Source organism: Ornithodoros turicata, chromosome 7 (assembly GCF_037126465.1).
Source record: "Ornithodoros turicata isolate Travis chromosome 7, ASM3712646v1, whole genome shotgun sequence".
NCBI lineage: Eukaryota > Metazoa > Arthropoda > Arachnida > Ixodida > Argasidae > Ornithodoros > Ornithodoros turicata.
Genome location: NC_088207.1, coordinates 26,128,060 through 26,150,418, shown reverse-complemented (window position 1 = coordinate 26,150,418; position 22,359 = coordinate 26,128,060). Strand labels below are relative to the sequence as shown.

General features: G+C 44.4%; 2 protein-coding genes across 4 annotated transcripts in view; one reads left to right on the top strand and one right to left on the bottom strand.

Moving 5' to 3' along the window:
- The window catches only part of LOC135400715 (globin-like), a 43,227-nt gene extending 22,473 nt beyond the window's left edge, over window positions 1–20,754 (top strand). The window contains exons 1-2 of one of the 3 annotated variants that reach the window (XR_010424635.1): window positions 15,643–15,774; window positions 20,014–20,754. Coding sequence is in view for 1 of the 3 variants with exons in the window: in XM_064632578.1 (XP_064488648.1) it covers window positions 20,014–20,585 (572 nt within the window). In the remaining 2 variants the exon portion in view is untranslated. Of the gene's footprint in view, window positions 1–15,642; window positions 15,779–20,013 lie in introns of those variants that run through there. The other 2 variants (XR_010424636.1, XM_064632578.1) reach the window with 2 other exon arrangements.
- On the bottom strand, window positions 9,088–12,451 carry LOC135399733 (uncharacterized). Its single transcript, XM_064631470.1, has 2 exons — window positions 12,118–12,451; window positions 9,088–9,589 (listed from the first exon to the last, which is right to left on the bottom strand). Exons 1-2 carry the CDS (start codon window positions 12,322–12,324, stop codon window positions 9,107–9,109), a joined length of 690 nt encoding a protein of 229 aa, XP_064487540.1. The 5' UTR covers window positions 12,325–12,451; the 3' UTR covers window positions 9,088–9,106.
- Window positions 20,755–22,359: the final 1,605 nt, after the last annotated feature.

Genomic DNA, 22,359 nt, shown 5'->3' with positions numbered 1-22,359 from the left:
ATTTTAGCTGATGTCTTAGCTGACATCTTAGCTGACATCTTAGCTAACATTTTAACTGACATTTTAGCTGACATTTTAGATGATACTTTACCTGATATCTTAGCTGATATTTTAGCTGATATCTTAGCTGATATTTTAGCTGATCTTTTAGATGATATCTTAGATGATAGCCTAGCTGATATTTTAGCTGATATCTTAACTGATATTTTAGCTGATATTTTAACTGATATTTTAGCTGACATTTTAGCTGATATTTTAACTGATATTTTAGCTGACATTTTAGATGATATCTTAGCTGATAGCCTAGCTGATATTTTAGCTAATATCTTTGCGGATAATGTTTACCCTTAGCTGATAATGCTACCCTATGTTTTGCTGATTTGTTACTGCCTCACTTCGTAGTTGTATCAGGCGGGCAGTGCCACAACTACCGCAGGGGGGATCGTGCGTCCTGGCCGGACTTCACAGAGAATTGTGTCGACATTTATCTTAGAGCCCCCTTCACACGCAGGAGTCTTAGCTTATAGTTTAGCTGATATTTTAACTGATACTTTAGCTGATGTCCTAGCTGATATTTTAGCTGACTATTTAGCTGATATTTTAACTGATATCTTAGCTGACATTTAGCTGATATTTTAGATGATAGCCTAGCTGATATTTTAGCTGACATTTTGGCTGATATTTTTGCTGATATCTTAGCTGATATTTTAACTGATATTTTAGCTGACATTTTAGCTGATATCTTAGCAGGTATTTTAACTGCTATCTTAGCTGACATTTTAGCTGATGTTTTAACTGCTATCTTAGCTGATATTTTAGCTGAAATTTTAGCTGATGTCTTAGTTGATGTCTTAGCTGACATTTTAACTGACATTTTAGCTGATATTTTAACTGATATCTTAGCTGATATTTTAGCTGACATTTTAACTGATATTTTAGATGATATCTTAGCTGATATTTTAGCTGATGTCTTAGCTGATATTTTAGATAATATCTTAGATGATAGCCTAGCTGATATTTTAGCTGACATTTTGGCTGATATTTTAGATGATATTTTAGCTGATATCTTAGCTGATATTTTAACTGATATTTTAGCTGACATTTTAGCTGATATTTTAGCTGATATCTTAGCTGGTATTTTAACTGATATTTTAGCTGACATTTTAGCTGATATTTTAACTGCTATCTTAGCTGACATTTTAGCTGAAATTTTAGCTGATGTCTTAGTTGATGTCTTAGCTGACATTTTAACTGACATTTTAGCTGATATTTTAACTGATATCTTAGCTGATATTTTAGCTGACATTTTAACTGATATTTTAGCTGATGTCTTAGCTGATATCTTAGGTGACATTTTAACTGATATTTTAGCTGGCATTTTAGCTAATATGTTAGCGGATAATGTTTACCCTTAGCTGATAATGCTACCCTATGATTAGCTGATTTGTTACTGCCTCACTTCGTAGTTGTATCAGGCTGGCAATGCCACAATTACCGCAGGGGGGATCGTGCGTCCTGGTCCGACTTCACAGAGAATTGTGTTGACATTTATCTTAGAGCCCCCTCCACACGCAGGAGTCTCAGCTTATAGTTTAGCTGATATTTTAACTGATACTTTAGCTGATGTCTTAGCTGATATTTTAGCTGACTATTTAGCTGATATTTTAACTGATATCTTAGCTGATATTTTAGCTGACATTTTAGCTGATATTTTAGATGATATTTTAGATGATAGCCTAGCTGATATCTTAGCTGATATTTTAGCTGACATTTTGGCTGATATTTTAGATGATATTTTAACTGATATTTTAGCTGACATTTTAGCTGATATCTTAGCTGATATTTTAACTGATATTTTAGCTGACATTTTAGCTGATATTTTAACTGCTATCTTAGCTTACATTTTAGCTGAAATTTTAGCTGATGTCTTAGTTGATATCTTAGCTGACATTTTAACTGACATTTTAGATGATATTTTAACTGATATCTTAGCTGATATTTTAGCTGACATTTAGCTGATATTTAGCTGTGATTTTAGCTGATATTTTAGATTATATCTTAGCTGATAGCCTAGCTGATATTTTAGCTGACATTTTAACTGATATTTTAGATGATATCTTAGCGGATAATGTTTACGCTTAGCTGATAATGCTACCCTATGTTTAGCTGATTTGTTACTGCCTCACTTCGTAGTTGTATCAGGCGGGCACTGCCACAACTACCGCAGGGGGGATCGTGCGTCCTGGTCCAACTTCACAGAGAATTGTGTCGACAGTTATCTTGGATTCCCCTTCACACGCAGGGTCTTAGCTTATAGTTTAGCTGCCATTTTAGCTGATATTTTAACTTATATTTTAGCTGACATTTTAGATGATATTGTAACTGATATTTTAGCTGACATTTAGCTGATATTTTAGCTGTGATTTTAGCTGATATTTTAACTGATATTTTAGCTGACATTTTAACTGATAATTTAACTGATATCTTAGCTGATATTTTAGCTAATATGTTAGCGGATAATGTTACCTTATGTTTAGCTGATTTGTTACTGCCTCACTTCGTAGTTGTATCAGGCGGGCAGTGCCACAACTACCGCAGGGGGCATCGTGCGTCCTGGTCCGGCTTCACAGAGAATTGTGTCGACATTTATCTTAGAGCCCCCTTCACACGTAGGAGTCTTAGCTTATAGTTTAGCTGATATTTTAACTGATACTTTAGCTGATATTTTAGCTGACTATTTAGCTGATATTTTAACTGATATCTTAGCTGATATTTTAGCTGACATCTTAGCTGACATTTTAGCTGATGTCTTAGCTGACGTTTTAGCTGATGTCTTAGCTGACATTTTAGCTGATATTTTAACTGATATTTTAGCTGACGTTTTAGCTGATATTTTAGCTGACATTTTAGCATATATTTTAGCTGACACTTTAGCTCACATTTTAGCTGACATTTTAACTGATAATTTAGCTGATATCTTAGCTGATATTTTAGATGATATTTTAGCTGATATCTTAGGTGACATTTTAACTGATATTTTAGCTGGCATTTTAGCTAATATGTAGCGGATAAGGTTTACTCTTAGCAGATAATGCTACCTTATGTTTAGCTGATTTGGTACTGCCTCACTTCGTAGTTGTATCAGGCTGGCAATGCCACAATTACCGCAGGGGGGATCGTGCGTCCTGGTTCGACTTCACAGAGAATTGTGTCGACATTTATCTTAGAGCCCCCTTCACACGTAGAAGTCTTAGCTTATAGTTTAGCTGATATTTTAACTGATACTTTAGCTGATGTCTTAGCTGATATTTTAGCTGACTATTTAGCTGATATTTTAACTGATATCTTAGCTGACATTTAGCTGATATTTTAGATGATATCTTAGATGATAGCCTAGCTGATATTTTAGCTGACATTTTGGCTGATATTTTAGATGATATTTTAGCTGATATCTTAGCTGATATTTTAACTGATATTTTAGCTGACATTTTAGCTGATATTTTAACTGCTATTTTAGCTGACATTTTAGCTGATGTCTTAGTTGATGTCTTAGCTGACATTTTAACTGACATTTTAGCTGATATTTTAACTGATATCTTAGCTGATATTTTAGCTGACATTTTAACTGATATTTTAGATGATATCTTATCTGATAGCCTAGCTGATATTTTAGCTGATGTCTTAGCCGACATTTTAGCTGATATTTTACATGAAATCTTAGCTGATAGCTTAGCTGATATTTTAGCTAATATCTTAGCGGATAATGTTTACCCTTAGCTGATAATGCTACCCTATGATTAGCTGATTTGTTACTGCCTCACTTCGTAGTTGTATCAGGCTGGCAATGCCACAATTACCGCAGGGGGGATCGTGCGTCCTGGTCCGACTTCACAGAGAATTGTGTTGACATTTATCTTAGAGCCCCCTTCACACGCAGGAGTCTTAGCTTATAGCTTAGCTGATACTTTAGCTGATGTCTTAGCTGATATTTTAGCTGACTATTTAGCTGATATTTTAACTGATATCTTAGCTGATATTTTAGCTGACATTTTAGCTGATATTTTAGATGATATCTTAGATGATAGCCTAGCTGATATCTTAGCTGATATTTTAGCTGACATTTTGGCTGATATTTTAGATGATATTTTAGCTGATATCTTAGCTGATATTTTAACTGATATTTTAGCTGACATTTTAGCTGATATTTTAACTGATATTTTAACTGACATTTTAGCTGATATTTTAACTGCTATCTTAGCTGACATTTTAGCTGATATTTTAGCTGAAATTTTAGCTGATGTCTTAGTTGATGTCTTAGGTGACATTTTAGCTGATATTTTAACTGATATCTTAGCTGATATTTTAGCTGACATTTAGCTGATATTTTAGCTGATATTTTAGATGATATCTTAGCGGATAATGTTTACCCTTAGCTGATAATGCTACCCTATGTTTAGCTGATTTGTTACTGCCTCACTTCGTAGTTGTATCAGGCGGGCACTGCCACAACTACCGCAGGGGGGATCGTGCGTCCTGGTCCAACTTCACAGAGAATTGTGTCGACAGTTATCTTGGATTCCCCTTCACACGCAGGGTCTTAGCTTATAGTTTAGCTGCCATTTTAGCTGATATTTTAACTTATATTTTAGCTGACATTTTAGATGATATTGTAACTGATATTTTAGCTGACATTTTAGCTGACATTTAGCTGATATTTTAGCTGTGATTTTAGCTGTTATTTTAACAGATATTTTAGCTGAGTTTTTAGCAGACATTTTAGCTGATGTTTTAGGTGATGTTTTAGGTGACAGCTGAGCTGACATTTTAGCTGACATTTTAACTGATAATTTAACTGATATCTTAGCTGATATTTTAGCTAATATGTTAGCGGATAATGTTTACCCTTAGCAGATAATGTTACCTTATGTTTAGCTGATTTGTTACTGCCTCACTTCGTAGTTGTATCAGGCGGGCAGTGCCACAACTACCGCAGGGGGCATCGTGCGTCCTGGTCCGACTTCACAGAGAATTGTGTCGACATTTATCTTAGAGCCCCTTTCACACGTAGGAGTCTTAGCTTATAGTTTAGCTGATATTTTAACTGATACTTTAGCTGATATTTTAGCTGACTATTTAGCTGATATTTTAACTGATATCTTAGCTGATATTTTAGCTGACATCTTAGCTGACATTTTAGCTGACATTTTAACTGACATTTTAGCTGACGTTTTAGCTGATGTCTTAGCTGATATTTTAGCTGTTTAACTGATATTTTAGCTGATGTTTTAGCTGACATTTTAGCTGATGTCTTGGCTGACATTTGAACTGACATTTTAGCTGACGTTTTAGCTGATGTCTTAGCTGATGTTTTAGCTAGTGTTTTAGCTGATATTTTAGCGGATAATGTTTACCCTTAGCTGATAATGCTACCCTATGTTTAGCTGATTTGTTACTGCTTCACTTCGTAGTTGTATCAGGCGGGCAGTGCCACAACTACCGCAGGGGGGATCGTGCGTCCTGGTCCGACTTCACAGAGAATTGTGTCGACAGTTATCTTGGAGTCCCCTTCACACGCAGGAGTCTTAGCTTATAGTTTAGCTGCCATTTTAGCTGGTATTTTAACTTATATTTTAGCTGACATTTTAGATGATATTGTAACTGATATTTTAGCTGACATTTAGCTGATATTTTAGCTGTGATTTTAGCTGATATTTTAACTGATATTTTAGCTGATATTTTAGCAGACATTTTAGTTGATGTTTTAGGTGATGTTTTAGCTGACAGCTTAGCTGACATTTTAGCTGATATTTTAGCTGACATTTTAGCTAATATGTTAGCGGATAATGTTTACCCTTAGCAGATAATGCTACCTTATGTTTAGCTGATTTGTTACTGCCTCACTTCGTAGTTGTATCAGGCTGGCAATGCCACAACTACCGCAGGAGGGATCGTGCGTCCTGGTCCGGCTTCACAGAGAATTGTGTCGACATTTGTCTTAGAGCCCCCTTTACACGCAGGAGTCTTAGATTATAGTTTAGCTGATATCTTAACTGATATCTTAGCTGACATTTTAGCTGACATTTTAGATGACATTTGGCTAATATCTTACCTGATATTTTAACTGACATTTTAGCTGACATTTTAGATGATATTTTAGCTGACGTTTTAGTTGATCTCTTAGCTGATGTTTTAGCTGACATTTTAGCTGATAGACTGAGAGCAATATATGTGTGTATATATATATGATTAATGTGGTCTATTTAATGAAAGAGTTTCTCTCTATCTGTTCTTGTTAATATCTGTCTCTCGAAATTCGGAAGCACGTACAACAACAACAATAAATGACAGAGAAGTTATGCTGACATGGAATGTTTACCGCTGGTAGCCACAGGACCCTACTTCACAGATGTTAATATGAGAGGCAACACGTAGAAAAGTTACACATAGCTATGATAATCTATACTATTTTGTGAAGTAAAATAAATGTGAAAATCGCCATTAATCGAATAAATGATGCTGAATTCGTGAAGCCATAATGGACAATACGCCTCCGACAGCGGTACACAAGCAACGTCGCAAATAATAGTTCATGACGTGCTGGAAGTGCTGACGGGCTGCGTACATATAACCGCTCTCAATTTCTTTTCCCCAAAGAGATCGCACAATTTGCCCTACTTGCAAACAGTTCTGCCGCCGGGGACATACCAATCTGACCTCCCTGTCTTTGGTCTTCCCGCCATTCCCGCCCCATCCCTTGCTCTCTCTTTCCCTCCTCATGTGACTCGAACTACAGCCGAAGAGAGAAGAAGAGAGTCTCCCAGCTTTTAGGAACGATGATGATGATGATGATGATGAATGTCACCGGTAGTAAAATTTCGTGCGAAAATGACGTCAGCGCCCATGTGGCTCCACGCTTTCGTGTCCACGTTAGAGCTGTGCGCCGCCGCCGCCATTTCTCCGCGCGCTGACGCCGCCGCTGACGCTACCCCCGTCGCGCCGATATCCTGCGCGCGTTCTGTGTTCCGATTGGTTCCGCTGCGGAGCGGGAAGCCCAAAGTGGTTTCGCGCACTTCTGCAGGTCTTGGCCCCACGAGTATTGCATTGTCATGGCATCAGAAACGGAATCTCCGTTTTTGAAGCGCGTGACGTTGTTCTCTGTTGATAAGAACTAAAGTGCATTTAAAACGAGCACGGTGTGGCGTCACTTTGCCACCTTCGTTTTGCAAGATGGTGACAAGAAGTGGAAGATTGGCTCTGATTTCTTCTGCGATGAGTGCCTGACAAACACAAAAGAGAAGGATGGAGATAAGTCCTTCGATAAGTGAGTATGTTTGTACATGAAAATCTTCTCACCGTTGCTGAACGAATGCAAAACGATTGGTAAAAGGAGACATGTAGAAAACGCTCGAGCTTTGTGGCTCTTATACTGTCATTATTATTATTGTTGTTTTCATTCATTCGTGATAGTATTAGGTTGATCCCCATGGGCACCGCGAAGGGGGGCAAGGGGGCCGTTGCCCCTCATCCCCCAGCTGGCCGGGTTGCTTTTGTGCATAACAACTATGCCCTCTGCAAAAATTCCCTCTGAGGGTACAACGCGTGTGCAACCATGTTACTGTGCACAGAGTACGGGCTTTCACGGCTTGTTCTAGTCAAATTGTGGTCCAAGTAGATCTATTGTTTGTGATAAATTTGTTACGGTTAGACCTTTTTTTTTTTTTAGATAAAAAGTGGAACCTTTTTAGGATATGATTTCGACTGTAGTCTAGACGGTATACACCTCGCGGGCCACCAGCGCTTGCGTAAGCTTGTGGACGGCTTACGCGTTTACGCCCTCGCGCCGCTGATGCCGCCGCCGGTCAAAGCGGCATCGGCGCACAGGTCTAGTCCACGTCCCGAGCGCCCATGCGAGCCATGCGAGCACCTCACTCACGAGTTCTGATAGGTGTTTACAATGCGGCTATAGTAATCGCTGCGTGTTTAAAATTGGTTTCCCAGTCGCTTCCGAAGCAGCGTGAATGGCTGTTGCGTTCTTGTCCAGGGCCGACTATTCCCTTCAGGGTAACATCAAAAATGAACTTTTGACATTTTGATTGTCTCTTTTTTTTTTAGCGATAACTGAAAATCTCACAATTTGTGTGTTTGTGCGCACGTGCATGTGCGGGCGCACGCGTGCGCTCGTGCGTGTCTAACAGTATATTAACTATGTTTATAAGTCCCAAACGTCGCCACACCAGCATTGGACAGCTGTTTCGGCCTTATTGGGCAGGCCGAAACAGCTGTCCAATGCTGGTGTGGCGACGTTTGGGACTTATAAACATACGTTCAACGTGCAGCCAAAGAGCCTATGCTTTTTTTTTTTTTTCACTTAATACTTTACTGGCTTCGCACTGGGCTTTCAGAGGTGAGTTTCTCACCCTGACGGGAGGACATCACGTTCCACGTGACCTTCCGACGCCACTCGCTCAAACGTCGCCCACCTACGCATTGCTGATGAAGGCCCAATAAGGCCGAAACAGCTGTCCAATGCTGGTGTGGCGACGTTTGGGACGTATAAACATATGTTCAACGTGCAGCCAAAGAGCCTATGCTATTTTTTTCCACTTAGTATATTAACTAGTGCGTGTAAGAGGGAGAACGTTCATACGCGCGTGTCCATGTCTGAGCTTGTGCGTGCGCGTCTTTGTGTGTATGCGTATTTGTGCATGTGCACTTGTGCGCGTCACAGTTGGTTTTGTGCCACGAACGCGGCGGCCTTCTAATATCTTCCCCCAAACAGCAGGCATTGTAAAAAAAATCGGAAATGTCAGCCAAACGGTGTGTCGACTCGGTGTGTGGTATTTCGACAGCTTGTGTGTGCACCGCACCTTGCTTACAGCTGTGTCTCTGTTGAAAAGGAAAAAACACAGAACTAATAGATTCGAGGAAAACACGTGGTTCTTCACAAACGCTTATGACAGTCTTCAGGAGCAGTGAAATTATCCCTTCTTTATACAGCGAATTTTCGCTCTCGCTTCTGCTTCAATAACTTCGACAAAGAAATAGAAAACCACGAGAAAAACGCAAGCTCACTTGACACTCGCGACGGAAAATTTCGTCCAATAATTTATTTATGACGCCTGATTGATGATGTGGAGACCACGTCTGCACTACTCTTGCGTCTCTGCGTTACAGTTTCCCTAAGGAGATTGTTATCTGGTGATGTCGGGCCTCTTGCGTGAACTGTACCCGTTAACGCGCCAGTGACCCCGGTAGAGCCGGTATTCGCGAAACTGATGGATCCGCTGTAGTTGAGATGTTCCACACGACGGCTCGTTCCCGACTTGGGCATTACGTCCAAGTCGTCGTAGTACAAGGGGTCCTCAGTGGTCACACCCGACCTCTGTGCTTGCATCACAGCCTTAGTCGTGGAAGAACGCGCAGACACCGTCTTCCCCCGCAGGCTCGAGATATTGGTGAGGGGCTTTCGCGTCAGTGCCAGTACTACCACTGGAAGGACGGTGCTCTCTTTCTTGGTAGCAGCGGGGCCAAACGAAACTGTCGTGGTGTCAACAGTAGTTGGCGTGGCGCGTTCCTGGGCAATAGTCACCTTCATAAAAGAAATTAAGCATATTTGATTTCGAGTGTCGTCCTAATATGTGGCACAAGTAAAAAGCGTAGCAAACGCGCACTACGCGTATTCAATTATACGGGCTGCATATTGAAGCAGATGCAGGTTGCGGCAGGTATGCAGGGGCACGGATACATATCAGACCCTTCTGAAGCACAAACCATGTCCCTCTCTACTGGCGTGGGTACACTATAGATGACAACGATACGCAGTGATGTGCTTCAAAGAAGAATGGCCTCCCACTAATATAGTTGAATAAATTACCAATTTGGGCCTGTTGGTCACACTGATAAAATCGCTAAAACCAGTGCTAAAAACACTTAAGGACCTGGCATCCTACACTGCGCTCTATAGGCACAGAACTTCACACCAGCGGCATAGCCGAGTAGACAGAAGCATGTACTCGTTGGTGGTAGCTGTACGGTAGTGTCGGAGACTGGGAGGTAGTGAGCTCGAATCCCACCAGAGGCTATACTGTAAGAGTCTCTCTCTCTCTTTTTGTGCGTGTGTGTGTGTGTTTCCGACACTTTCCGGACCAATGTCGGCGCAATTCGCCTTGAAGCCAGTCCAGGACGCACACGGGTACTTCGCTGTCCCCCACTCCTTCCTGCTAGTCCTCTTTCCATTTGTCCATGTCAGGGCGCCGCACACAGTCACAGTTGATCCGCGGCGCTACACGGAACCAAAACCGAACTTCACGGCGTAACACGCTCAAAGCCAGCTATAGCATTCAGGATGACATCGCTCTGTCTTCTCATTGTTGAAAACGATAGGGGGCGTACTCGCCTTTCCCATGAACCTTTATGTATACGCAAGGCGATACGAAAATTGCGTACGCCCCCTGTTCTCAGCAATTTAGAGCACACCAGTGCCAGTACCATCTTGTGAGCGTGGTACGCGTTTACATGGTAACGTATTAGCCCCAGCCGTAACCTGTGCACGCAGAACAGTCTTCAACAGATTCGCGCCTGATATATCTCCGCGGTACAGACACGTTCGCTCCCCACGCTTCGCACGTTCTTGAACACGCACATGGAAAGGATAGGCGAACGTTTTCGTCGGGAACGCGAAGCAGACCTCACGAAGACTCAATGACTTGTAGTAGAGGCACAACACGAACGCCCCGAAGCTGAAAAATCAGTGCTGATGGAGAGCAGCTGTTGAGCTTTGTTGTGGCTCGGGCTGTATAGAACATATATCCCCTGAACTGCCGTTCTCTTGCCTACTAGGACACCAAGGGAAAGATTCGCCAGCTCAATGAGCCTCGAGCACGTGGGACCGACAAGAAATCTATCCCTCGTCTCGTTCGAGCCTGACTGCAGCTAGCGAGAAATATCATTCGGTTAGCCGCGATCCCTGGCCTCGACTGTGTAATATGGTGGATGCTCTGCAACGATTACGTAATTTCCTTGTAAATTTCAATAATCCCGTAGCTTGCTCTACTACGCGAACACGCCGCACTGCTCACAAAACGTCCACCCCTCCCAGCAGGGGCGGTCCCACTTTGCGGTACTTTGGGGGGGGGGGGGGCGACGTCCGCTAGCCTTTAGCCAGTCGCTATCGATTTGGGTGGGAGGGGGGAGGAGTTCAGGACACGGGCTCAACCTTTTCTCGCACGAAATCCTATCACTGGTAATCCATTTTAGGTATAGTGCCCAGCATAAAGCATGTTGTACTCTACCTGGAACGCATTCATGTCGACCTACACTCTTAGAAATGAACTTCACCGCATAGCACGCTCCTAGCCAACCATCATCTCGAATGATATCGTTATCTGCCCTGATTTGCTGAAAACGGGAGGCGTATACGCCATTTTTGTGACAATTATGAACAGCATAAGTGTCACAAAAAAGGCGTACGCCTACCGTTTTGAACAAATCAGGGCACACAGCGATATCATTCGAGTAGTTGGTTGGCTAGGAGCGTGCTATGCGGTGAAGTTCATTTTTAAGAGTGTAGCTAGCATCCTATGTATCATGTCATCCTAGCTACACTCTTAAAAATGAACTTCACCGCATAGCACACTCCTAGCCAACCATAATCTCAAATGATATCGTTATCTGCCCTGGTTCGTTGAAAACGGGGGGCGTACGCCTTTTTTGTGACAATTATGAACCGCATAAGTGTCACAAAAAAGGCGTACGCCTCCCGTTTTCAACAAATCAGGGCAGATAACGATATCATTCGAGATAGTGGTTGGCTAGGAGCGTGCTATGCGGTGAAGTTCATTTTTAAGGGTGTAGGTCCCGTCTGTTGTGTGTTGCGGCCAGCGGGAAGTATTGGTATGCTAGACGATGGGAAGTCTTATGAGTATCAATCAGTTTGGGGGTGCGCCCTCTTCACTCTCCTTGAGAGTGTCACAGGGAAAGAGACGAAAACTGGACCAGCCTATGCTTTTAGGGGGGGGGGCGACCGCCCCCCCCCCCCTGGGACCGCCACTGCCTCCCAGCTGTTCTGGCAACTAGCTGGTCACGGAGACCTGGCGGCGTTGAGGGTCAAAACAGTACCTTGTGGGAAATGGCAGACAGGATATTGAAGTATTCCTTCTTGACAAGATCATTTCTCCGCAGCGTGTAAGCAAGCACGGCCGCGCAGAAGAGCACGGCCACGGTAAGCATGCCGATGACGGCATACAAGCTGGACCTGGAGAAGAAGATACGTTGTTGGTCGGGGTCGGCGTGGATGGCGTGCTCGCTGCCAAAACGAGTGGCCATGTCACAGCCGCCATGGGCTGAAGCACTCCAGGGTTCAGGCCATAGTTAAGGAGCCATCAGGCATCAACGCAAGAACACCGCCATATTTCGTAGCGCACGCGCAAATCACTGTTGCTGCTGGATTCGCAATTGAAGAAACGTTGTCAAAGGATACGCTCGCACGTTATCATCAGTGCCGGATTTACAGTGGTGGGGGCCTCGGGGCACTGTGCTGTGATAGCTCCCTCGTGTATTCTATGTCTATCCAATGTGTTATTAGGGGTCGATATGCGTGGACGGAGGGCAGATTACCAAGTTTCCGTTTCAGGGATGCGTTTCAGCCATGCAAAACAGATTTCCCTTGGACAATACCTTTTCTGGTGGGGGCCCCGGGGCAAGTGCCCCGTCTGCCCCCCCCCCCCCCCCTAAATCCGGCACTGGTTATCATGCAATGTTAGCGCCACAAAAGGCCTGCGACTATATGAGCGGTGTACAGATGTGGACAAGCGGAAGGAGTGGGAGACATGGAGGTTAGTGTGCGTCCTGGGCCGACTTCATCACGTTCAAAGCAGCATTTAACTTGGTGGGTGTAGTTCCGTATCGGGACCACTCGTTTTTAAAACTTAGTGAAAGCGTTAGGAAGGTAAATATTTCATAGAAGTGGAAGAAGGTGATATAATGAAGCTAGAAATGTAAGAATTATAAAATTCTGTGGACTAGAAGTTTTTTTATATGCATTTCAACAACCCCATCTGACTCACTTTTAGCGCAGGAGAAACAAGGGAATGCTAAGCCTAACGGACTCACTTTAGTGAGGTTAGTCTAGGTTAGGTTCTACAGATTGGGGGGTGCCACCCCAAGGCACCCACTATACGTCGAAACTGTGCCTCGGGTTAGATCAGAAGGTCCTCAGTAAAGATGACGGATCGCCTTCAAGAAATGGGCGATAAAATTTAATTTTTATACGTTTCACGCAATATACGAGGGTCATTCCTGTTTAATTTCGTTATTAATCAGCTCCTCTTTCACGTAAAAGCGTTTGATTTTTGTTTTTATTCTTTTTTCTTTAAAAAAGCCAGTGGTCCCGATACGGAACTACATCTGTTTTGGGAAACGTGAACCCAAGGTGGGGAATGCTGGGTTATCGCGAAAAATTAAGGTGCTACATATAGGGCTGTAAGATACAGTCGTACTACGTGTATATACTCTTTCTAACGCCGATCTGAACGCCTTTCCTTCATAGAGGTCTTGGCCACTCAAAATCGAAGGAGTCAGACACATATAGTGTAAACTTGCAACGGTGATTAAGGGATTGACTGTTACTATATACTTCGTACGAAGCACTGCGGCCTTTCGTCGCCGTGGAGGCAGTGATCTTATTTTGTTTGACGAGAGTCATTTTGGTCTCAGAAGAAGTGTACTTATCATGACGGGAAAGACTAACTGCGTTTTTATAATGTTAATTTCGTTATTTGGGGGTTGCATTGGATCGGAAATAAAACTCAATTTACGTAGTAGAACTCTACCCGCGAAACGTCATCATGACGTTGGTAGAGGACTGAAACCCAAACAAATCGGAAGGGGAGGGCTGAGTTACACGAATGCGCACTTGTTCGCTGCCTCCTACTGAAAGAAAAGCAGAACCAAAGGTCGCATCCCTTCCAGGGACCATCGTAGTCCCCTCAAGACAAGACCGTGGCTTTCGGGCGCGAGCTTGTTCGCCCCTAGCTTCCAGCGTAGTTCAACTCTACCAAATTGGTAGCGCTGTCGAACACGATGACGTCATTTGTTTATAAACAGGGAGATGTCTATATTAGATGCATTGCTGATGTTGCTGCTGTTGACATCAATGTGATGTGCCTGAATCGTTATCTACCATAATCTGTAGTCTGTACCCCTCACATGGTCCATCTTGCCATGCTGAAACATGCGCTGCTAAAACGGCGTAGATGCAGGCTTCATCTTCCGTACGTACGCTAGTTTTATTGCGTATGAAGATGAGTGTCTTGCTGGTCAATTACTATCAAGCTCGTGAGCGTTATTTCAACAAGAAGAGAGTTAGGCTTGACTGACATTATGCAATCCAAATATATAATCTAAGGTAATCTAAAAGTCCGAAAAGGGACTTATATACTCAAACTCAAACTCGATTTTTTTTTAAATTCCTCGAGGCAGCAGAAAAACATGAAACCGTCCCACGTACAGCATGTGTGCAGACAAAGTGAAGTTGCGACTATACGGCACGTGTAGACCCAGTGTAGACTGTACGGCACGTGTAGACCCAGTGTAGACTATACGGCACGTATGTAGACCCAGTGGAGACGGCTCGCGCTGGATGGGTCCTCCTGACGCTCTTCCGTGTGGCGATCCCTCCCCTATACTTCTTTCTTTTCCGAATCCGTCGTGCTCCTTCTCCCCGTTGCCCGCATTTCCCGCACTGTCCTCTCGACGAAACCATTGACCACTTCTTCCTCTGGTGTCCTTGTTATACGACCCCCCCCCCCCCCCGCACGGAACACCTTCATCACCATTCCTCTTCATGCTCATAGCATCCCCATCAACTCTCCATCTATATTATGTCCTTTGGACACCTGCATATAGCTGACTTACAACAGCTATTGTAAGTCCATACTATATAGTTCCTTCTCCGATCTCTACCAAGCTCACTCGCCGGACCAATGATCTGCCATGTTCTCAGCTGTCTGCTTGCTTAAGCATGCTTCGTTAAGGGGAATTGCCAAATGTCTTATAGCCAAGTCCTATATTAGCGGCGTAGCCAGCAAAATATTTCGGGAGGGGTTCTATGCATGTGCCCACATAAAAACACGGTTGCTTTGAGAACATGAGCGTTCCGTAACAGACGCTTCAGGGTTCGTTAGAGTCGACTCATACTGCATTTGGGAAAAAATTGATCCATATGGCTTTCTTGGAACGTTCATGCCATCGGCATCCTCAGGTGGTGGTGGCGGAGCTGGTAAAAGGGCTCGTCGTTGTCGGCCTCACAGAGTGGGCAACGCCACGACTGACGCCCTGGGAGGAAGTGCGCCCTGGGCCGAGTTCTAAGGGAACTGTGCCGACATATGTCTGAAAGCGTCCTTGGAAAACCCAGGAAAAACCCCAGACAGCATAGCTGGCACCTCAAGTGACGGTGGTGGTGGAGCTGGTGCTGGTGAAAGGGCTTGCCGTTGGCGGCCTCACAGAGGTGGACAACGTCACGACTCACGCCCTGGGGGAATGCGCGTCCTAGCGGCGAGGCTAGTCATCATTCCTGGCCAATCTCCCCCATAGTGGCTCACGGACATCTTTTGATTGGTAGAAGAAGAAGAAGTATCACGAGACCCCACGAGACCACGAAGAAGAAGAAGAGACCCCAAGCCTTCGTTGTCAGTGTGTCGTTGTTCGTACGTCGTCAGCCTGTTCCATTTCAGCGCACTTGTCGTCATTCTAGAACACAACTCACCATCTGATGATGTACGTAAGTCGCACTGAATACAAAGTTTTGAGGGTGTGATCCCACATTTTACCGTAAATTCTACGGCGCTTCACCACACAGCAGCGACCTGCAAAAGTTAAGCGGAGTCGCGGCTAACGCCTCGGATGAATCCTTGTGCTGAAGAAGGGGAACTTCGCATTGCTGGTGATCTGCTACGCCGGGGCGCGGTTGGCGATGGGTATAGCGTTCGATCTAATGTGGTGTATATACGGTGGAGTCAACGATGATCATCTGCGGGACAAGTACCGCGAGATAGCAGTGATAGCAGAATTGGAGGCGACCATTATTTTAATCCACCCTCGAGCTCGTACAGCTTGAGACAAAAGTTTACGGAGAACCGGAGCGTGGCATTTCTCCGTTGGACCGACACTCCAGCAGCAAATACAGGAGCGGACACGCATTCTGAGAGATGGATAGAATAACCGGACACCCGTTTCTTATTCGATCTGTTCCCTACAGCTGGCAGGGGGCCGCTCCGGCATCCGACGCTGAAATATGCCAGTACCGTGTCCCGTGAACTTCTGTCCCAAGCTATACTTTGAGGTATAAATCGCCAAACTCTGCAGTCTGCGCTCTTAAAAACAGAACTTCACCGCATAGTACGCTTACACACGCTTAAAAATGAACTTCACTGCATAGCAGCATGCTTAGCCAACCATCACCTCGAATGATATCGTTATCTGCCATGATTTCTTGAAAATAGGAGGCGTACGCCTTTTCTGTGACAATTATGTACATTAATAATTGGGTGTTTACGTCGCGAGACAACTGAGATCATGAGCGACGCCACAGCGGTCGGTCTGTGGATTGCTTTTGCCCGCCTGAGGGTTCTTTAACGTGCGATGAAAGCTCATCACACGGCACCCCGCATTTAACGTCCCTCGCGGAAGACGGCGTGTCTAAGCAACTTGTACCCTGCCACCAAGTTGCTGGCGTCCTCGGCCGGGTTCGAACCCGCGATCTCGGGATCAGAAGGCGAACACGGTACCGACTGAGCCACCGAGGCCGGTAAAAATTTTGGTTTTTAGAGTGTGGTGTGCGAATGAGGCGAAACCTTAACTACGTATACAGGGTGTCCCAGAAAACGTGTCATTCAATTATAATAAAAAAACTACACCACCTAGAATCATGCGGGCAACGGCATTTGTTTTTACTAGGTTTTTGCCACCTATTAATGTGAAGGTCGTGTTACGTAAGTTTAATTATGTAAATTTTCGCGAACTGAAGTCCGAAAGTTGCCAAGTAAAGGTCACTTTTTTACTTCACCAATGTGAAGAGCGTGTCTAATGTATTCAAACTAATGATAATTGACAGGGATATTCAGGGGTTATCCCATGAGAAAAAATAGCTGAACATCATGCTCCACGAAGCAAGCGCGCGACAAAATTTTCAGCGCAATCCTTGTTAGTCCGACGAAAGGAGGTTGGAAACCCAGCCCACACCTGCAACGTAGAAAGAGATAACACAGGTATGGCTTATCGCATCCGACTTTCGTTGAGATCGCACGTACCCTCTCCCAATTTCAGGAACTGTCACTTTTTCTACTATCACTCTGTGGGCTGGGTTTGGAACCTCCTTTCGTCGGACAGCAAGCGATTGCGTTCAAAAAGTCGTCGCGCGTTATGGTTCTGCGCTACGAAAAGCATGATGTTCGGCTATTTTTCCGATGGCATAGCTTGCGAATATCACTGTCAATTATCATGAACTTGAGTGAATTCGACACGCTCTTCATATTGGTGGGGTAAAAAAGTTACCTTTACTTGGCAAATTTCCGAGTTCAGTTCGCAAATATTTACAAAATTAAACTTACGATACATGACATTCACATGAGGAGTTGGCAAGAACAAATGCCGTTGACCGCATGATTTTAGGTGGCGTAGTTTTTTTATTATAATTCAATGACACGATTTCTGGGACATCCTGTATACTCAGTTATCGAGCGCAGAAACGACATCGCTTCGGTTTATCTGGGCCGGAAAGCGGTCTATCTGGATAACGGATAACATTTATTCCAGTCAGCCCGATCGCCACAAAACACGTTGCCCTCCGACGTGGACGTCCTTTCCCTCTCTTTGCGCTCGAGAAGTATGCGCAGCTATGGTTTCGCCTTATTTTCATACCAAAGTTTGGCGATTTCTATCTCAAAGTACGTATTGTTCAGGATTTTTTGAGAAAGAAGGCACTGACAGTCGTAATCGCAAAATGTCGGCCTCCCATTATCGGCAAAAACCGGCCTCCAATTCTGCCTGCAATTGCCTCAATTCTGCTGTCTCGTATTTTCGCAATAACGTGTAATTAAAAAGTTAATTAACTTTATGTCGTTAGTGGTCCTGTAGATATAAGCTCTTTACCACAAGAAGTTCGCTTGGCCACGTAACCCGTCCACAAAAACGATATCAGCTCTGCTCTGACTGTTTTTTTTTTAACTGTAAAAAAAAAAGTCACCCCGTATATGCTATGCAAGATGTAAGATACTTAGGTAAGAATGTCTCCAAATGCAAGGGAAATGTGGAGAATGCCACTGAAGCTTCAGATCCGCATCCTTATCACATTTTGTTCAGGCTTCATCAACTTTACAGGGTTTACGCAGGAATGCCTGGGTATCTGGGTACGCCTTTTTGCGACGCAGCATTTATCTTAAAGAGATAATTCGTTCTCCAAACATCGATTCGTTGATTTCTTTTGCAAACTAGTGTATTTCGAACTTTATCATTGCCGTGCATTGGTTTTTCTTCTCCATTGCCCACACTATCAACCTTCCCGAACCGTACTCTCTGGATCCCTTAACGAGCTGGACTCTCGCCCCCTCTCTCTCTCACAAAATTGCTTGGTCCCTGGCCACATCCAGCCCACCAACGCTCTGCCCTCAAAGCTCTCTTCAGCTTTCTGACCACCATAGGACTTCGATCCTCATTGTGAAGGGGCTCATCATTTCCTTTCCCGCATCACCACCAGCAATGGGGTAGAGTATCACCCCTGGCGATGAAGCTCCCCACCCTTCATCTCGAAATGAAGTTGTTGTTGTTGCAGCATTGATTTCCCGCTGCTCGAGCGGTATGATTTGTTGTAGGCATCTGAAAGGAACGAGATCCACGCAAGTAGGCTTTCCCGTGGAGCAAGACGCGAACTTCATGAACATGCGAACATGAACTTCACCACATAGCACGCTCCTAGCCAACCATCATCCCGAATGCCAACGTTCTCGCCCTTGATTTCTTGAAAACGGGAGGCGGAGCCTATTTTGTGCATTATGCACGGCACAGAATAGGCTCCGCCTCCAGTTTTCAACAAATCAGGGGCGACAACGTTGACATTCGGGATGATGGTTGGCTAGGCGCGTGCTATGTGGTGAAGTTCATTTTTAAGAGTGCAGTTTTATGCGACATACGCGCGTGGTATGTCGCAATTTTATTGTCAAATGTTCAAATTAAAAAAAAAACTACGGCAAAATGTATTAAAATTACGTTAAATTCGGTCGGAGCAACGCCTGGTGCGGGGCAAGTCATTTTAGCGGGCAACACTGGCGCTCATTATCCACGTTCCTTCCTCCGTTCCTTCCTTCCTACCAGTTCCGAAAAGCACAACCGCTTTAGACCCACTGCTCTGCGCATGCAATGTAGCTTTGCCGCCGTCCTTGTCAATGCGAAGTTGGTGTCTACGCGCAATGTTGCCTGCAATTTTCAATTTGGATGTTGCAAAAAAAAAAAAGAAAGAAAGAAAGGAAAAGAAAACTGAGCGAGATTGGGCCTAAAAGTCCTGAGGGCTTTTGCTACTGACACCACCCATGCTGGATGTATATGTGCAAAGAATGATAGCGGTGCTTTGGGGAGCACGAAACTCTGGGCCCTAAAGAATGGATATCATACACCGTTCCTCTTTCTTATTGTGGCAGGATATGATCGCCACTAAATATTTTTTAAAATAAGTAGTTGTAATTTAATTACATTTTGCCTGTACGTTGACTGAAGGGATAGTAACATCCCACTGTTTTTCAAATTCCATCAATGAAACTTAGTTGCACTTTTTTAGTAACTTGCACAGCTCTGATCCGCACAGTGCTTGCACAGTGGTTTTCCCTAAGCATCCCAGAGTTCCTCTAGGAAATAATGCCGTGTTGGAACTTGTCAAGTCGGCACATTCATTAGTTTAATTGACCTGACCTGTGGTCCGGCACGGCAGTCGGGAGCATGTCTAATCAACCAGATATTTCATTACAGTGTCCGCACTCCACATGGGCAACTCCCTTCGTCATCACAGCGGCAACATAACAGACCCTCTAACTGGGATGACCGCCACTGAGAAGCTTGGCGTGCGCACAACATGGGGCCAATTTTACAAAAACAAAGAAAATGCCGTCGACCTCTTCGTGGAGTTATACAGAACGCATCCAGAAACCCAACAGCTGTTCCCTTTCGCCAAAGAGCCAATCGAAGCGCTGTCCTGTAATCCCCAAGTCATCGCACACTGCGTGGCAGTTGCGGGACAAGTCGCGGCAATGGTGGATGCACTGGACGACGTGGGGCTCTTCGAAGAGCTCGTACGGAAGAACGCCCGCTCTCACGCTAACCGCAAGGGAGTGACCACCCAGCACTTTGTCTTTCTTGGCCAGGTAATGAGGATGGTGATGCACAAGAAACTGGGCTCGTGCATGTTGATCGAAGCTGATGTTGGCTGGGAGAAGTTCTTCAAGCTCCTGATGATTATCACCACGCAAGTGTACTCCACCATTCGTCCCCCGCCACCAAAGCCGCCAAAGTCTCAACACAAAGGCGGCCGTGCGGCAAAATGAATGAAACATAAATGTCCAAGAACGGTGGAAACTTCTATAGAACCAATGATTTTCTAGAATGCCAGCTGCTGCCGTTGAACTAAACCTTAATGGAATGCGAAATAAGTTGCGCATAAGTTGCTACATGTTGCTGATAAAGTATACTGTATACATAATTGCTATAAAATGTATTCTGTCCCAATTATTTGCTGAGGACACCGCCATGCTCCTTTGTATATATCAAGCTAATGAATGTCGTCTGAAGACAAGCTAATCTGTGACCTTGATAACAGTGAGCTTTCGTTATAGAAATATCGGCTTAAGGCGGATTCACTTCTTAAGAAGTCTATGGGGATTTTTTGTGCGTAGCGTTCTCGTAAGCCTCGCTAAGTTTCTACACGAAACAGGTACAGGCGTGTTCCCCTCAAGTCTATCTAGGGAATGACATATTTTTGAAGGCCTGACGCGATCCACTGACTTTTGGTGAATTAAAGTTTGTCGATTTTTTAATACAGGGGAGTCTATGGGACATGCGACAAAATCGCTTCTCTCGGCACGCCCGCGCGCGATATTTGGGCCAAAATGATGTCATTCCCTACAATAACAGTCGGGGAATTCATTGCAAGCAACAAATTCGACAAGCTTACTGCAGTTTTCCAGATCCCTGCGAAAGAAAATAATGGCTGTGTCGTTTGCTATCATGCTCTGCACGCTTGCGCCGACTAGAGTCACTAAATAAGCTACGCTTCAGAGTATCGACACTGAGCCGCCATGTTGTTTCGGATGACCTCCAGCCCCACCTCTATTTTGGCAGTAGAAATAGAAGAAGGTGAAGTTCAGCAGTGGAAGAAGACAACACTTCGAAGAGCGCTAAATGGATGGCGCTGGAGGTCATCCGCAACAACATGGCGGCTCAGTGTCGATACTCTTAAGCGTAGCTTATTTAGTGACTCTAGCGCCGACTAGAAAGCAAAGTGAAGAAAACAATTTTGGGACGGTGCAACCAACTTTCTCCGGAAGCGAACGTTAACTAGACCGCATGAGTCTATCTGAAGTCGAACACCTCATGATGTTCCATGTACCTGTAGTATATCCGTAATGTAAAAAGTGCCTGCTTATGTTGAACTCGTTTAACTGGCAATATCGACTATTCTGAACAATTATTTCGTCCCAAGGAACATTTTTCATACTCAATCTTCAGCTGGCTCCAAGACGCCCTTCCGGACCGAACTGTCACCGTCCGTACATCCCAAGGCCAAAGCCCTAAGCATCATGTTCATGAAGGAGTCTCCCAAGGAAACATTCTGAGTCCGACACTCTTTAATGTGTTGATGGCAGGCTTAAAACCGATAATTCCTCGCCAAGTGGCATTCTCTATCTATGCAGATGACGTTGCCCTTTGGACAGTAGGAAAATAACGACCGGCCATTCAGCGCCGCTTGCAACTGGCTATACGTACCTCACGAAATTTGTGATGTACCTTGCGCCCGAAAAGTGCGTCGAGCTCCCTTTCACAAGCAAGGCTATGACAAATTTACCTATTTGGGCTGGTGCCAAGAAGCTTGAGCCTGTACGTTTCCATCGCTTCCCTGGCATGCTCATCGACTCGTACCTGCGCTGGGCTAGCCACGTTAAGGACATTGAAACCAAAGTGCAGCGATAGCTCCCTGCAATTCAACATATTTCTGGCTCAGGACGGGCAGATCAGCCGTCCCTTCCAGCAGTTCACACGGCTCTGGTGAGGGGTAGAGCCCTGCGCGGATGAGATTTTTGGCATCCGCATCCGACCCACATC

Excerpts from the sequence above, each read along its gene's own strand:
- LOC135399733 (XM_064631470.1), bottom strand. The coding sequence starts at position 12,324 with ATGGCCACTCGTTTTGGCAGCGAGCACGCCATCCACGCCGACCCCGAC. Across the intron at positions 9,590-12,117 it reads TGTCTGCCATTTCCCACAAG|GTGACTATTGCCCAGGAACG; the intron begins GTACTGTTTTGA and ends TCTTTTATGAAG.